Source organism: Polypterus senegalus, chromosome 1, assembly GCF_016835505.1.
Source record: "Polypterus senegalus isolate Bchr_013 chromosome 1, ASM1683550v1, whole genome shotgun sequence".
NCBI lineage: Eukaryota > Metazoa > Chordata > Cladistia > Polypteriformes > Polypteridae > Polypterus > Polypterus senegalus.
In genome coordinates this window covers 39,108,729-39,126,900 of record NC_053154.1, presented here as the reverse complement: position 1 = coordinate 39,126,900, position 18,172 = coordinate 39,108,729, and the positions used below count along the sequence as shown (strand labels likewise).

At 39.9% G+C, this 18,172-nt stretch overlaps 1 protein-coding gene across 4 annotated transcripts in view; it reads right to left on the bottom strand.

The window, feature by feature from the left end:
* The window catches only part of LOC120525127, a 124,336-nt gene that overhangs the window by 51,733 nt on the left and 54,431 nt on the right, over positions 1 to 18,172 (bottom strand). For 3 of the 4 annotated variants that reach the window (XM_039747173.1, XM_039747191.1, XM_039747198.1), the window contains 4 exons: positions 17,331 to 17,357; positions 15,614 to 15,640; positions 5,034 to 5,060; positions 3,651 to 3,677 (listed from right to left, as the gene is read on the bottom strand). In XM_039747173.1, coding sequence (XP_039603107.1) covers positions 3,651 to 3,677; positions 5,034 to 5,060; positions 15,614 to 15,640; positions 17,331 to 17,357 — 108 coding nt within the window. The remainder of the gene's footprint in view (positions 1 to 3,650; positions 3,678 to 5,033; positions 5,061 to 15,613; positions 15,641 to 17,330; positions 17,358 to 18,172) is intronic. The other variant, XM_039747182.1, reaches the window with a different exon arrangement.

Sequence of the window (18,172 nt, the reverse complement as noted above, 5' to 3'; positions counted from 1 at the left end):
ACAGAAATAGGTGAACATACACAGACTTGGTCTGCAATAGAAATAAAATCCTGCAGTACTTCTTTATATTCCTTGCTTTGAACCCCAATAAATACAACATATCGCCAATATATTAACAACCCAATTGTGCTTCACTCACTCAGAATATGGAACCAATGTAGGAAGTATTTTAAGATAGAGAAGCTTTTATCTGTGGCACCTCTGCACAATAACCACCTTTTTCCACGCTCTCAAACGTACGCAGTTTTTAATCTCTAGAAAACATTCGGGATTAAGTCACTTACATATCTGTACATAGACAACGTCTTTGCATTCTACGAACAATTACACCACAAATTTAATTTTCCAGCAGCACATTTCTTTCACTATCTTCAAATTAGAAACTTTGCTAAACAAAACCTGCCCAATTTTCCTCACCTTCCACCTACCTCAATGCTGGAAAAAATATTGGTGAGTCTTGAGGACCTGGACAGCATTTCTGTAATATATAATATGTTTTTACAGTCCCTCCCTTTCAAAGATTCAAGAGTACAGTGGGAAAAGGATCTTTCACTCAACATCTCAGAAAACGAGTGGAAGGTAGCAATGCACAGAATTCACTTGAGCTCCATATGTGCAAAGCGCACAATTATTCAACTTAAAATTACATATTGAGCGCACCTCTCTTGTTTAAAATTGTCCAAAATATTTCCAAGGCAAGATCCAACCTGTGAATGCTGCAATCAAGTTCCAGCCTCACTGGACCACATATTTTGGGCCTGCACCAAATTAACATCATTCTGGACCAAAATTTTTAAATGCCTTTCTGACAGCCTTAGTGTCACAATCCATCCTAATCCATTAACAGCTGTGTTTGGTGGAATCCCAGATGGGCTTAAAGTGGAGAGGGACAAACAAACTGCCAGTTCGAAATCCTGTAAATGCCAAAAGGGACTCTGCTCTGTTGGGCTCTTGAGCAAGGCCCTTAACCTGCAATTGCAGAGCGCTTTAAATAGTGAGAAAAGTGCTATATAAATGCAAAGAATTATTTACTATTATTATTAATTGCTTTTACTACACTATTGGCATGTCGACTTATCTTGCTCAACTGGAAGCATCATAACTCAGACAGTGGGTAACTGATGTTATATACTATTTGAAACTGGAAAAAATCAAATTCATACTTAGAAGATCTTTACAAACCTTTTTCAGAACCTGGCAGGATCTAATCAATAACATTTTATAATAAGCATTTAAATTGAGGAAGCAGGTTCTCTCCCCTCTTTAACTCCATCTATCTTTATTCATTTATCTATTTACTTATTTTTATTGGCTTAAAGTTTTGCTCTGCTGGCCTAGCCCTCTTTCTCAGGGATGGGGGTTAATTTCTTTCAAATCAATTTTTGTAAAACTTGATTTATTTGTATGGAATGTTATTTGATTTTAATAAAATCAATATAAAAAAAAACATTTCTCTTAAACACACAACTTTATTTACACATTGTAAGGAAAGCAAAAAATATTACTGAATTTTCCAAGGGTTTCTTTAACTTCCACAAGGTGAACAAAAATAGCATTGGTTTGTGAGAAGACGCATCAACAAATGTGTATCATAGTAGTCAAAGAGAGAACAAAACACAGTGAAAGAAATAAAATGAGCCTTGTTTACATCAAACAGCATTCTCAAACTCACATCAGGGTAGCTGGGTGGCCAAAATCTATCCCTGCAGTAGTGGATACAATGCAGGAACCAGTCCCAGATGGGGGGCTCCGGTCCACTGAACATTACATTCATGTACACACAAAACCAATTTAGGAACCCCGATTAGCCTTACATGCATTAGGATAAAGAAGAAATTAGAGTACTCAGAGAAAACACACACAGACATGGGAAGGACATGTAAACTCAACACAGACAGCAGTTGAACTTGAGGCACTGGATCTGTGAGGAACTAAGAAATGCCGCCATTATAACACCCTATTCTCTTTTTATCACTAACAAATTTGTAAATGTAGCCATCTCTCTTAGCAGAATCCTAAATACCTTTAAATATTAAACTGAACACTTTAAATGTCTATTCATTTTGTTTCCAATTCCTTCTTTTCTCCTCATATTTCAGAAGTTTTGATTAGCTTGCATTATAATTAAATAATCCTTACATATTTAGTAATCATAATAAGTTGGACTACAAATTATTATATTGGTCGTTGAACAAGTTTAAAGAAGTCATTCTTTACTCTGTTTAGCTCTGCTTAGAAGGGCATTTCCATGTTTTCTCATTGATAAAGAATATGTAATCATTTTAAAATCTGTTTTCTAAACATTAACAACAAACAACCCATCACCTTAAAAATTATTACTAATATCTGATACTGATAAGTTAAGAAAATACACAAGTCCTACATACGTAATGAAATAAACCATGAACTAATACAGTTTGAAAAGAAAGTCGTCAGACATATAATTAGTGTGTAATATGAAGAGGAATACACCGAGGTTGAAGACTGAAAATGTAAAGAAAATTTACTTAGGCCACATTTTTTGTGGTTGAGATGACTTGCCTCATGCACTTATCACACTTACTCAATGGATCAACAGTTCATGAACACAAGTTTAATTCACATTCACATCACTGTTGTCAATAGGGAGTTTGTGTAAAAACATGCTGACCAGTACTCTGTGAAGTGTCCTTAATTGCTAACAGATGGCACTGTGCATTTGATGGGGTTACAGTATATAATTGACCTTCATGACTCAGGATGGTACTTCCTTCAATTTGCAGAATGACTTGAATGGGGATTGTCCAAAGTGTATCGGTTTTAGCAGTGATGTGGTTGTGGATAACACAGTAATACAGATGCACTTCAACATACAAGGACCATGATGGGCATCATTGTTTTTCAGCTGCAGTGTTATTGGCAAGTGCTACCAGTGTCATGTTCTCACTTGAGCATGTATGGGAGCAGATTGGATGTAGTGTCTCGTGTCCAGCCACAGGTAATAAACTTCAGTTAGTTACACCTGACGTAACACTTGATGTACAGAACAAAGTTGTCTATCCTTGTATGTGTAAGCATGCTCTTAACACATCTAGATGATTCTTCTAGTCAAATCTAAGTCAAAAACTAAGTCAAATTGTAGTCAAAATCAACAGGGTGTCCTTCTTTCACTTTCCACTAGACGCAAGAGCTCTGAACCTTTCCTCTTGGCGTACCACCTGCAGGAATTGAAATGTTTTGAGGTACCACCAGTTTATCAGGCACACATCACATCACATCTTTGAATTTTCTAGCAGATGGTGAACCAGTGTTCTGCTGCAAACAGAATCTTTTGAGAAAAGATTCCAGGAAGTCAAAACAAAATGATATGAGGTGAGTGTTCTCACAAAAACTCCTTAGTCCGCCCCATGGATTGCGCAGTGGTGTAGTTGCTCTGGCTAATGGAAATGCTTGTTTAGAGTAGAACAACATACCACAGATTTGACGAAAGGGCTTTCAGAGCTTCTTGTGCGTTGATGAAATGGTATATAGTAGAGGTGGTACAGGGACAGGAAACATGGGAAAGCTCAGACATAACTCATCAGTGTCACTAAGCATTGTGAGACATAAAACACTCTTCTTAAACACAGAAAACTTTAAATTCACATTGTAAGAAAAGCATAAACTCTTACTGAATTTTCCAAGGATTTCTTTAACATCTGCAAGATAAACAAAAATAGCAGTGCTTAGTGAGAAAAAACATTAGCACGTGTATGATAGTACCTAAAGGAGGACAAACCCCAATAACAGAAATAAAACGACCTTTGTCTACATTAAACAACAGGGTATGGGGGGCAGTAACCTAATATATGTGGCTTTGGCATAAATAATAATAATAATAATAATAATTCTTTACATGTATATAGTGCATCTAACTGGATGATGTGACGGCAGCCAATTTTACACCAGTATGCTCACCACACATTAGCTATTAGATGCTGAAGTGGTGAGAAAGATAGCCAATTAGAGTTAGGGGCCAGAATGACTATGCTGAAGTTAGCAGTTTAGCCAGGACATTGGCATACACCCTGCTATTTATGAGGAATGCCCAGGAATCTACAATGACCACAGAGAGTCAGGACCTTGGTTTTAAGTCTCATCAGACGGGCAGCACCATCTTTACAGTGCAGTGTCCCCATTAATGCACTGGGGCATTTGGATCCACATACAGACCACAGAGTAAGTGCCCCCTGTTGGCTTCACCAATGGTTCTTTCAGTAGCAGCCCAAGATTTCCCTAGAAGGTCTCCCATCCAAGTACTGGCTGGGCAAGAACATGCTTAGCTTCAGGTGGATGATCTGTTGTGAAATGCATGTGGTACGTCTGCTGACTGAAAGAAGTAATGAGAGTACAAAGATAAAAAAAAATCACAAACATGAGGAGAACATGTAAACTCAACATAGACAGTAACTAGGAAGGGGAACTGAACTCAAGGAGCTGGAGTGGAACTTGAGATTGGGCCACCATGACACCATACTCTCTTTTAATTAATAACAAATTTATAAATGTGGCCATCTCACTGAGTAGAATCCTGGACATTTTCAAATATTAATGTGAACACTTTACATGCATATTCATTTTTGCTTCATATTCTTTATTCTGTATGGATGTTCTCTTTACATTTCATACATTTGGTTAACTTGCATTAAAATTAAATAATCCTCATATATTTAGTTATTATAACAATTTCTGTTGCAAATGTCAGATTGATTACTGCTTGCAACAAGTACAAGGAAACAGTAATTTATTTAGTTTAGCCCTACTTAGAAGAGCACATCCACCCTTGATTATTGACAAAGAATTCTGAATCTTCTAAAATTTTCATTTCTAAAGATTAACAACAAAGTTCTAATTTTCTTGCTATCATCTTAAAAACCCTTTAGTGTTATTCCCCAAGTTAAGAAAATATACGCATCCCATAAACATAATGAAATAAAGTACAAAGTGATGCAGTTTGAATAGAAAGTAATCTGACACCCAATTAGCATATATGGTAAGAGCATGAATATACTTACCATTCTGCGGCTGAAGCAGTAAAGCTACTGAAATGAAAAGAAAAGAAAATTTTCTTAGAACACCTTATTTTACTTTTGAGATGCTTTGCCTCACACACGCATCACACCTGGTTAATAGTTCAACAAGAGAGGATATATTTATAAATGTAAATTTACTTAAAAATACAAAGTATGGCCAAGGTCCCTTAGAGTTGAATTTTACAGTTAAATATGATTTTCACTATTATATGGAATGACTTACTGTATATTTAAAGCAGTATGTTAAAGCACCAGTGAGAGGGGAAGCCTGTCTAGATTTAGTATTTTGTAATAATCTGGAAAGAATTGAGGGTGTACAGATGATTGAACCACTAGGGTCGAGTGACCATAATATAATACAGTTTTCAGTGTTTTGAAAGAGTATGAATAAAAAGACCAAAACTGTTAAGTTCAATAGTGGTAGGGCAAAACCTGAGCAGATACAGAAAAGTCTAAAAGGGATAAATTTGGTAAGTGCAGAGACAGTTGAGGGCAGTGGAACAGGATTAAAACGTTTTATGTGTAATATAGGACAGGTACTTACCTGAATTTGGAATAAGTAGGAAATTTTAAAAAAATTGTAGTGGGTTAATAAAGAGTGTGGGAAACAGCCCGGACACAGACAGGTAGATATTGTTTTATGCACCGCACACGTTTATTTACAACTATTATTTCCAATAAGGTAAAGCACACAACCCACTTTCGCCCCCAAAGTCCAGGCCTCTCACAATGCCTTTGCCTCTTAGGTCCGCCTCCACTCCTCTCCTCCCAAGCTCTGTCCTTCTCCTCACCCGACCCCAGCTCGGAGTGGTGACTGTCGGCCTCTTTTATATCCACCCGGATGTACTCCGAGTGCCTCCGAATGAGAGACTGCCGGCACTCCCTGGTGTGGCGGAAGTGCACCCGTAAGCACGCCAGGTGTCCCCGGTCTTCTTCCCCCCAGCACTTCCGGGTGTTGTGGAAGTGCTGAGGGCCAGGGCTCCACAGGCATCTGGGCGGCCCCTGGCGGTGACCACGGGCCCCTATAGGGTTGAGCTTCTAAGCTCTATTCCCGTGGTCCTCAAAGCCACCAAGGCGGTTGCCCCCTCATGGTCTGGAGGAGGTGTAAGCCCTCCTCCGGTCCTACTGGGCGTCCCAGCTGGGTACCACCCCCAGCCACTTGCCACAAGAGTTAAAAAAAGATGTAAAGGAAAAAACAGTTGTATAAGGCATATAAGTCCAATGACTCCAAATTGAATTGTAGGGTGTATGAGAACATGAGGGCAACGATTAACAAGGATATTAGGAAGGCTAAAAGACAGTTATAGAGGAATATAGCAGATAAGGCGAAAGACATACCAAAGAGATTCTTTCAGTATTTTAGTAGTAAAAGAACAGTCAAGGAGGAGGTGAAGTGCATCAGGAATAATAAAGGAGGATTAAAAAATACAGACAGTGAAATAGCGGATGCTCTAAACTTGCATTTTTCTGAGGTCTACACAAGTGAGGAATTAGATAACCTCCAAATGGTAAAAGGTACTGCTAGATAGGTGCTAAGTGATTTATAAATTGTAGACGGATAAGTGTAACTTAGATTATTTAGGCTGAAATCAAACAAATCACCAGGACCAGATAATATTTATCCTCGAGACTGCTTAAGTTAGTGAATACATATATATATAAACCCTTGATGCATATCCTTAGGAAGTCACTTTGCACTGGAGAAATTCTGAAGGAAACAACAAATGTTATTTGATTATAAATAAAGGGTGATTGGCAAGATCCAAGCAACTATAGGCCAGTAAGCTTAATGTGTATCACAGGTAAATTAATAGAAGGAATTATTAAGGATAAGATTGAGCAACACATGGCAAGAACAGGTGTTTTACTGAACAGTCAGCATGGGCTCAGATGAGGGAGGTCATGTTTTAATAACATGCTGAAATTCTATGAGGAAGCAAGAGAGATCAGTGCATATGATATTTTTCATCTTCACTTTCAATAAGCATTTCATAAGGTCCCATATGAGAAATTGGGCATCAAACTAAATGAGGTTGGAGTTCAGGGTGTAGTATGTAGATGGGTGCAAAATTGGCTCAGACACAGGAAGCAGAAGTTTATGATGTGAAAAACCATTTAAAAGATGGATGATGTTAAGAGTGGTGTTCCACTTAGGTCAGTGCTAGGGACACTGCCATTTTTTTTTGGTTCTTTATTTCTCCTTATACAATTTCTTATATTAGGAATTTGTTAGTTTTCGCATACCCCTTGGGGTCAGAGCGCAGGGTCAGCCATTATACAGCACCCCTGGAGCAATTACAGGTTAAGGGTCTTGCTCAAGGGCCCAGCAGAGTAGGATCTCTTTTTGGCAGTGACGGGGATTGGAACTGGCAACCATCTGGATACCAGCACAGATCCTTAGCCTCACAGCCACCACTCCGCCCATGATTTGGATAGGATTATAAATAACAAGCTGGTCATTCTGACTCCAAGGGCTCTTTTATCAGTAACTTGCAAGAGCAGGAGGAATGAAGCTAATCTGTAATTCACTTTGTATTTAAGAAGTGTATTCAACAGCTGTAATTCAACCACCTCCTTCCATATACTGAGTGACTCTGTGCATGGATCAGATAAAGGTATTCTACTCATCCTGAACTGGGGCCCTGAAGTGGGCCTTCACAAAACAGTACAATATTTCTGCAAACCGCAAAATGAAGATGATGGGTGGTGTCCTCAGTGCATTGGTGTTGGTGATTGTGAGAAGTGGAGAATACCTACAGCTGGAGTTGTGGTTCTGGACAGCCCAGAAGTATGGGGAAACATTTAAGACCAAGAGCCTCATGTATAAAACTTTTCTTATATTCTATGCCTGAAATTTTGGTAACAATTGAAAGGAAACTGTAAACACACATATACAAAAAGTCAAGATTTATAAAAGCATATACATGCCATGTGCCACATCAAATGTCTTCATAAATCTCAAATGAAGCTAAACTATGTGCGTGTAATCACAAGCATATACTTACTCCCTGTCACCTCCTGATAGTAACCATGTATGGTTTAAAAAAACACCGCTTTTGAATGTTCATGATCTAATCACCACATGAATTTGGCGATGTTCCTGAGTGAAATATTTACTGCAAATTATTGGACAGCAGCGGAAGTAAAATTTCAGTGAATATAAACTGAAGGTTGTGATAGAAGTTCGGGGACCTTGCCCCACCGGGATGCCTGGAGAAGGGACGGACCGGGAGAGGGGCAGAATCTTCCCCAGAACACTAGAGAGCGGTCTCCCTCAATTGCATGGGGGCCACCACCAGGGGGTGCCTGGATGATCCCGGAGCCTTGGATGGCAGCACTTCCTGGTGTGGCAGAAGGAAGAGGAACCAAATGCACCTGGAGTGCTTCAGGGTGCCCATGCAGCACTTCTGCCACACCAGGAAGTGCTGCAGGAGGTTCATCAGGGTGCACTTGGAGCTCATCTGCGTGCAGCATAAAAGGGGCCGTCTCACTCCATTCAGAGAGCCGGGGTCGGGTGGAAGAGGACGGAGCTTGCGAGGAGTAGACTAGAGGTGCCAAGAGAGAGAGAGAGAGAAGAAAGGACTGTGAGCACTAGTATTGGTGGTTTGTGCAGTGTGTGTTGTTCAGGTGAAGGATTGTGCAATAAACGTGTGTGTTTTGGAACAGTCACATTCCGTGTCTGATTGTGTCCGGGCTGAATCTTTCACAAGGTATTACTGTCTAAAGTGAAGAACTGAAAAAACTTTACTTTTTCCTGGTCTCTTTACAGGAGTTACAAATACAAGGAAAAACCAAGAGTAGGAGTATATAACAGCAGTCAACTAGAAAAACAACAATAGCAATGTGCACTCATGAATTGCCCAGATTGCTGCCAGAATGGTAGGACCCACATGTCATGTGTTTACTGATGAAGTGCTGCAGACACAAAAGGAAGAATTGCATATGTAAGAGCCGTTTTCCTAGTTATATAATATTCATAAATATTTTACTAGATGACAAAGCATAATCTATGGGAGCTTCCTAAAACCCCCATAAGTATAATTGTATTGGTATATTCTTGCATTTCTAATAGCTCTTACTAAATATTATTCTCAGTTAGTGACCAGCATTGCCATGTGTAAGTTGTAGAAGGCATATGGTTTTAAACCATGCCTGTGCATGTGCCTATGTGCCAACGGGCCTTTTGAGCGAGTGAAGTAATTCGTAAAACAGCACTTATAATTATTGAGCAGTATGCTTAAAGCGTACAGAAGAAGTTCAAAATCTTTAAGTATAGAAAGAAGAACTAAAGAACTTTTAAGTACAGAAATAACTAAAGTTTCTCAAGAAAAGCTAAGTTTAGAGAAGATACATTTTTCCTTTTTTTGCCTTTTATTCTACGTGTGTAACTATTTTTTCTTTTATTCTTGTGTGGATTATTTGCTTTTAACTTTCACTAAATATTTTTAAAACAAACTTTTGGACTGAGAGATTTCTTTCAGTTTTACCCGTGCGTGATCTCGCCTTATACTTCGGCGGCTACAGCATGAATACCAGAGACTGCATGAGCAGAACAGAGAGATATTTTTAATATTTTTATTGAACTTGTAAAAAAATAAAACAATTTTGCCAAGTAAATGTCAATGTTGCAATACATACAGTATATATCTTATTATATTCCATGTACAACATCTAAATGTGTTGGAAGTGCCTTTTATAATATCCTCTCTGTTGTGGTGTAAACACTGCCAGTTCAAAAAAAGATTATACAAGCTGTTTGTAATGTATTCAACTTAACTGCAATCCTATCAATTAGGCCTGTTTACCAAAAATTCAACCATCACAGAACAGCATGATCCTAAAATCTGTTTCCTGCACTACTATTTGATAAAAGAAAACAATCGTGGGTTGAGGTTTGCCACCTCAAAACAACATTAGTAAGACACATATTTAAACATCACATACTATTTGTATATTAATTGTATGAAACTGCCTTCTGCTTACAAAAGCAAATTAATTTCACGATGGTAGCCTTTATCACAACATGTGTGCAATATATTCTATTAGGAAAATTAAGCACTGCAAATGGCCTTTTGATCTCAGCTTGCTCATTCTCAGGTCAGGTTGGGGAGCATGCACTGGTACAGCGTGTTGCTGCACACACCACACGACAAAACAGTTCTGGATCCTGGTTGGCAAACCCCCAGGGAGACACGTGGTGCAATTTCCAACCTCCAGAAAGTAACCCTTTATCTGCCACAGCCAGTTGCTACTTGGATGTTCCCTTAGCTTGGTCCAGCCACTCAGGTCCTCAGCAATGAGGGTCCTGTGAGCTGGCTCACCCTCGAGGAATTGCATGACATGACCGTAGTGCCATAACTAATGGTCTCTCACAATGCAGGTAATGTGCCTCATTTGGAACTCCGTGAACAACCTCTCGTTCAATACAAAGTCAAACCAGTGGCACCCAAGGATTCTCCAAAGAGACACACTACCTAAGGAGTCCAGCCTTCATCTCAGGTCACTGGATAGCGTCAATGTCTTGCTATCATATTGCAAAACAGGAATCACCAGGAGTATAAAGACTTGGACCTTTGTCCTTTTGCAAAGATATCGGGAGCACCACACACCCCTTTCCAGCAACTCTTGACCCCCATGCTCTCCCAATCTGTCTACTGACTTCATAGGAAGAGTCAACAGAGACATGAATTTCGCTGCCATGGTAAGTAAACCTCTTGATGTGGTTGACACTCTCTCTGCAAACTGACATACTGCTGATGGCAATACCCAAGAGGTTGTTAAATCATTGCTCACTCTGACCATAAGGAAATTGGATGAATCTGGGTAGCATTTTAATTATACCATCTCATACAGATGGCATGACATGGCTCAGGAATGACTGCGAAATTCCAGACGAGTCAGCCAGTTTATGCTGAAAACTGCTTGTCGCCAATTACCCTATGGTTGTTAAAACCTGTAATGGAATAGGTAATTTGTTATTTCTGTGTGATGGTCTCTGTAATGTAGGCTCCAATTCAGCACACGACTCCAAGAGGACAGCTGTAGGAAGTCTAAATCGGCTTATAAGCCAGTCATTGTCATGATACAAAAAATATCATTATGCTACTACATCTTTTGATAGACAAAACAGATAGGCTACACACTAAGGCAGTTTACATTAAGTGTGCGCATTAGCCGTTATTACAGCTGTATTGAAGGAACATGTCAGTTAACTGTGATATAACTTTGGAAATATGACTGAAGCATCATTGAAATCTGCAATGAAAAGACAGTCCTCTTCCTAAAGCAGGACTGCAGTCAAATAATTGCCTGGAACAACTGCCACACAGTCATTGTCACTTCCACAGAAGCATACAGTTGTAGCTTAAATTAACTAACTGGAAGGCAGAATGGTGCTCTGGTGAGTGACTACATCCACTGTGTAAATGCCTGCAACAAACAAAAATGCTTATTGTGTCTGGTGTTTGTGAAGGAAAAATGAACCAGAACTAAATACATCAGAAGTATCAACCAGTTGGTCCCAATACAGACCTTGTGTGAAATAGGAGATATGTTCTGCAAGCAAGATAATGTCCATTCACACACCTCCATACAATTCAACTTGACACTGTTCATCAACTGCCCTGGCCAGCAAGTTCACCACACCTCTCTCTGATGGAGCACATATGGGACTACAACATACAGTGTATCTCTGGTTCCGAGTCACTAGCGATATATTTCAAACACTTGTGCCACCAGGTTGAAAGGGCTGGAACTAATATTCCACAGGAGAACATCTGTCACATATATACTCTTCTGTATGGCTGACTGCAGGCCTTTATTGTAGTTTTGAAGGGCTTACACCAGACATTAATAAGAGAATGTGGAAACATGTCATGCTCAATGTACTGAATAAAATAAGTTTTTTAACCTTGTATGTGTGAGGATTTTCTTTACACAGACAGGTGATTCTCCTAGACAAATCTTACTTTCATGGTGTGACACCTTGACACCAACATGGGGTTCCTTATCACTCTCTATAAGAAGCAGAGGTTGTAAACGTTTTCTCTTGTTGTATATTTCATAGAACTACCATTTTTTTATTCTTAAACTGTTAAGTACTAGAATCTTACTTAGCACAACTAATGGTGATATTTCTTCAACACTCCACCCTCAGTATTGCAGTTGGAGATTTTAATAAGGGAGAGCTATTTTTTAAGTATGACAAGTGCATTTTAACAAATTCTTTTTAAAGTGAGAACAGTAGTGTACTTTCATAGATAATACAAATTAGAAAGCTGTAAAGGTCCAAATTTGTAATGTACAAAAATTACACAGTTACAAATAATTTGAGATCAAAACCACCTTAACATAACTTACAAGTTACTGCACAGGATACCAGAATCGCTGCAGACGTGTGCCATAAGGCACATCTGTGACTCTCTAGCAGTAGATGAACCAGTGCTCTCTTGCAAACAGAATCTTTTGAACAGAGATTTCAGAAATTGACCCGAATGATAAAACATTAAGAAGTATGCTACAGACTGGGCTGGAGTGTTAACATCTAAACAGCTTTAGCTCAAGCCATAGACTGAGCAGGGATGAAGCCACTCTGGCTATTGGAAATGCTTGTGTAAAGCAGAACAGCATACTGTAGATTTGACCAGAGGGCTTACAGGGCTTCTTGTGCAGTGCTAAGATGGTATATACTGTAGTAGAGGTGATATAGAGACAGGAAGCATGGGAAAGTTCAGATGTAATTCATCAGTGTCTCAAAGCATTTTGAACATAAAACACTCTTTTTAAACACACACAGCTTTACATACAGTACTCAGTGTAAGGAAAGCATAAAATCTTACTGAATCTCTAAAAAATTTCTTTTTTAACATCTGCAAGGTAGGGATAGCACTGATTAGGGAGAAGACACATTGGCAAATGTGTATGATGGTACCCAAAGTGAGGACAAAACACAGTGATAGAAATTAAATGACCCTTGTCTACATCAAACATTCTCAAACTCAGACCAGGACGGCAGGGAGTCACAGTCCATTCCTGCACTAGTGTGCATAATGCATGAACAAGTCCTGGATAGGGGTGGAGATATGGCGGGGTTATAATCTACTGCATGTCACATTCATGTACACACAACACCAATTTAGAAACTCGAATTAATCTCCAAATATTTGTTTTCAAGGTATTACTAGTTGTGTGTTCACCTGGGGTGTGGGATGGGATGCAGTACTATAGTATTATTATTAACAGATGTTTACAGTTTTCATTTGTTTATGTTGCTCACTCATGCATGTTTTAATCAGTTGTATATTTAAGCTTATATACATATTTTTTGCAATTTGTTTCTTTCATGGGCAACATACTTAGCAGTAAGGAGACTAGGGATCACATCCCTGGTCCTGCCCCTGTCTGTGTGGATTTCCTTCAGGTGCTCTGGTTTTCTCCAGGGTTAGGTGGATTGTTGATACTAAATTGGCCCTAGTGCATGTTGGGTGTGGGTATCTGTGCTCGCCCTGTGATGGACTGGCACTCTGTCCAGGGGTTGTTCCTACCGTGTGCCCTCTGTTTTGGCTGGGATAGTTCAGGACTAAGTAGGTTAGAAAGTGACTGACTGGAGCTGGAGATCAGACGAATGCTGGACCTAGGTGTGATTAAGGAACGTTATAGTCTCTGGTCCAGTCCTATCATTCTGGTCAGTAAGCCCGACGTCAGCTTAACCAAGTCTCCCAATTTGAAGCTTATCTGATGCCAGTGGACAACCTGCTCGAACGGCTAGTACACGGCAAATTCTTGACTACATTGGATATGACGAACGGGTACTGGCAGGTTCCTGTAACGCACTCCGCTAAGGAAAAGACAGTGTTCCGCACACCTAGCAGACACTGGCAGTATCATGTTCTCCCATTTGGATTACATGGGGCACCTGCAACATTCCGGCGTTTGGTGTACAAAGTGATGTTGCTTACTTGGATGACGTAGTCATCTATTCCAGCATCTGGGAGGAACACATACAGCAGATTGGCGCTGTGTTGTGGTCACTAGCAAAAGCCAGTCTTCATATTAATCCGAAGAAATGTTACTTTGGGTTAGTCGAAGCCTATCTAGTGGGCAGGGGTATGGTGAGACCACAGTGATCTAAAATACATGCCGTTTTAAATTGGCCCTGTCCAATGAACAAGAGGCAGGTACAGGCCTTTCTCGGCTTAGCGGGTTACTATCGCCAGTTTGTACCCTAATTTTCTGAGAGAGCCATGCCCTCGCAGTAAGGAGACCTGGGTTCGCTTCCCGGGTCCTCCCTGAGTGGAGTTTGCATGTTCTCCTTGTGTCTGCGTGGGTTTCCTCTGGGTACTCCGGTTTCCTCCCACAGTCCAAAGACACGCAGGTTGGCGATCCTAAATTATCCTTGGTGTGTGGGTCCTGCGGTGGGCTGGCGCCCTGCCAGGGATTTGTTCCTGCCTTGCGCCCTGTTTTGGCTGGGATTGGCTCCAGCAGAACCCCGTGACCCTGGGTTAGGATATAGCAGGTTGGATAATGGATGGATGGATGGATAATCACGTGGTATCGGATGAGACCTAAAAATGGTCCTTACGTCAGCTCCTATATTGAAAGCACCTAATTTTTCTATGCCATTCATTCTCCAAATGGTCGCTTGGTCTTGGAGCCGAACTGAGCCAAAGTGTTGATGGAGTGGAACACCCCATTATGTATCTGAGTTGGAAACTGCTGGATCATGAAAACAGTTATGCGGCAGTGGAGCGGGAAGCCTTGGCCAATAAATGGCCAATTACTCAGCTGAGTTACTACCTTTTGGGGCGTGAATTCACACTTGTGACAGACCATGCACCGATACAGTGGATGGCCTTGCATAAAGAGTCCAATGAGCACGTCACGAGGTGGTTTTTAGATCTACAGCCATACAAGTATTCGGTCTTTTATCGCCATGGTGTACTGCAAGCCACAACTTCTTGGACATATAGGCCCGACCTGATGGATCTGGGCTGGGGGGGGTTAAGGGAACCCCCGAATAGGAGTATGCTGCATGGACCAACTGAAGTTAATTCCACACCAGGCCAGGGGGTAGTAGGGTGCACTAAATCTTCTCCTGTTATCTCTACAGACCAGCTGCGGGAAAATCTGACTCAAACTTGAAGACGTCACTTCTGGCGCCTTGATTGACATCACTTCCGGTTCAAGTGCCTCGATTGACATCGGAAGATGGGCACGTCCGGTAACCCTATGTCACTTCCGGTCCGACTATTTAAAACCACCATCTTTACAACTCAACTTCAGTTCTGTTTTGAACTCACTCTTGTGAATATCTCTGTTCCTTTCAAAGCCTTTTGCAGACAGGGATATTATATGGGTGGCTGCCCCAAACCTTTTAAAGTGTGTTGAGTCTGATCATTTTACACAACAAAGGACCATCATTTTAAAAAACCTGCAGTGTTATCACCTGAGTCAAGGAAATCCACAAGTCGCACAAACAATGAATTAAACTATGAAGTGATGCAGTTTGAGTAGAAAGTCAGACACTCAATTAGTAACTATAGCATGAAGAGGAGCACACTTACCAAATGGCAGCTGAAGTAGTAAAGAAGCTGAAATGAAAAGAAAACTTGTTAAGAACACCTTATGTTATTTTTGAGACAACTTACATCATGCACTTACAATACTTGGTAAATAGTTTAGCAGGAGAGAAATTACTTAGTAATGTATTTTTACTTTTACAAAGTTTGGAGAAAGTCACATCAATGCCATAATATTCGCAGCCTTATAAAAACAGCTGTTTGTGCTACCACATGCTGTCCAGCACTCTGTCAAGTGTTCTTCATACCAGGTAGATTAAACCATGCACTGTTGGCACAATTAATGGAGTCTGAGTGGGGCTCATATAGTGGGCCACCACAAACAGGATGGTGTTTCCATGAAATTGCAGAATGAGCTGGATGAAAGGTGTCCTCAGTGCACTGGTGTTGGTGACCACAAGAAGAAGAGGGTATCCACAGCCAGAAATGAAGCACTGGACAGCCCAGAAGTATAACAGGGGAAAACCAGAGCATCAGACGTATACTTGTGGCAGACTGAAAGGCTACAGTGGCGAGCATCAGCAGTGTTCACATAAACCATATTCATTCATTTTCCTGAAGCAGGATTGGGGTTATGCATTTGGTTGAAACAACTGCCACTTACTCATTATCATCAGGACATAAGCTTACAATGGTGCCTGGAATAGACTGACTGGAAAAAGGAATGGTGGTCTGTTATCTTTAGTGATGAAATTTAGATTGTGCCAAAAAATCACTAATGGTCATGTACATGACTGATGGAGACTTGTAAGTGACTATATACACTATGTAAATAACTACAAAATACAGGGACCATGTCAAGCATTGTGATATAGGGTGCTTTTTAGGTACAATGCTCGCTGTGTCTGGAATTTGTAAAGGGGAAATCAACCAGGACTACCTAGATCAGGGACAGCAAGAAAACGTCTGTGAGACTGCTCATCAACTCTCTTGGCCCACAAGCTTACTGCATTTCAGCCAACTGAGAATACATCAGACTAGAATGCACAGTGCATCTCTGGTGCACAGGCACCAGTCAAAATGGCATGTACTCACATTCTCAGGAGGACATTTGTCACCTGTATGCTTGTTTGCATGGCATGGCCTTTATTGAGGCATGGGAAGGTTATAACTGATATGCGGAAACATATCACGCTCAGTGTATTATATAAACAAAGTTGTTTCACCTTGCATGTGTGAGCTTGCTCTTAACACACTTAGATGATTCTTCTATTTTCTAGTTTCATTGTGTGACACTTTGACACCAACAGGGTGTCTTTCGGTCACTTTCCATTAGAAGCAGGGGCCCTAAAATTTTTCTGTGAAAGTACCATCTGCAGGAACTGAAATATTTTGAGGTACCACCAGTTTTCCAGTCATAAATGGTTAATTATTGAAATCTTTCTAGGCAAAACTAAAGGTGATATTTCTTTAACTCCCAACCCCCCAATATTGTATTTGTGGGTTTTTATAAGGGATGTTTTGTATGCCAAATGCTTGGTTAATTAATTACTTTCAAGGTAAGAACAGTAATGTGATTTGACTTGATATGGAATACAAATAAGACTGCCTAATATTTACATATTTTTATATGGTATAGGGACAGGAAGCATGGGAGCGTAAGGCATAACTCATCAGTGTGTCAAAGTATTGTGAAACATAAAACACTCTTCTTAAAAACAGAGCTTTATTTACACATCATAAGAAAAGCAAAAAATCTTACTGAGTTTTCCAAGGGTTTCTTTAACATCTACAAGGTGAACAAAAATAGCGCTGCTTAGTGAAAAGATAAAATGAGCCTTTTCTATATCAAACAACATTTACAAACCCACATCAGGGTAGTTGTTGGGGGGGCAAAGTTTATCCCTGCAGTAGTGGACACAATGGAGGAACTGGTCCTGGATGGGGGGTCCGGTCCACTTAACATTCAAGTATACACAGCACCGATTTAGGAACCCCAAGTACGCTTACATGCATTAGGATAAAGAAGAAATTAGAGTACACAGAGAAAACACACACAGACATGGGGAGAAGATGTAAAAACACAGACAGCAAGTAGCTGGGGAGCTGAACTTGAGGCACTGGATCTGTGAGGAGCTAAGAAATGGCACCACCATAACACCCTACTCTCTTTTCATCAATAACAAAATTGTAAATGTAGCCATCTCACTTAGCAGAATCCTAAGTACCCTTAAATATTAAAATGAACACTTTAAATGTCTATTCATTTTGCTTCAAATTCCTTCTTTTCTCTTCACATTCCAGAATTCTGATTAATTTGTATTACAATTAAATAATCTTCACATATTTATTAATCATAATAGGTTGGGCTAAAATTATTATATTGGTCATTGCAGCAAGTTTAAAGAAGTTGTTCTTTATTCTGTTTAAGCCTGCTTAGAAAGGCATTTTTCATCTTTGATAAAGAATTTAAAATAATTTTAAAATCTGTTTTCTAAAGATTACCAACAAACAACCCACCACTTTAAAATTTTTTTACTGATATTAGTTGAGTTAAGAAAATACACAAGACCTACATACTTAATGAAATAAAACATGAAGTGA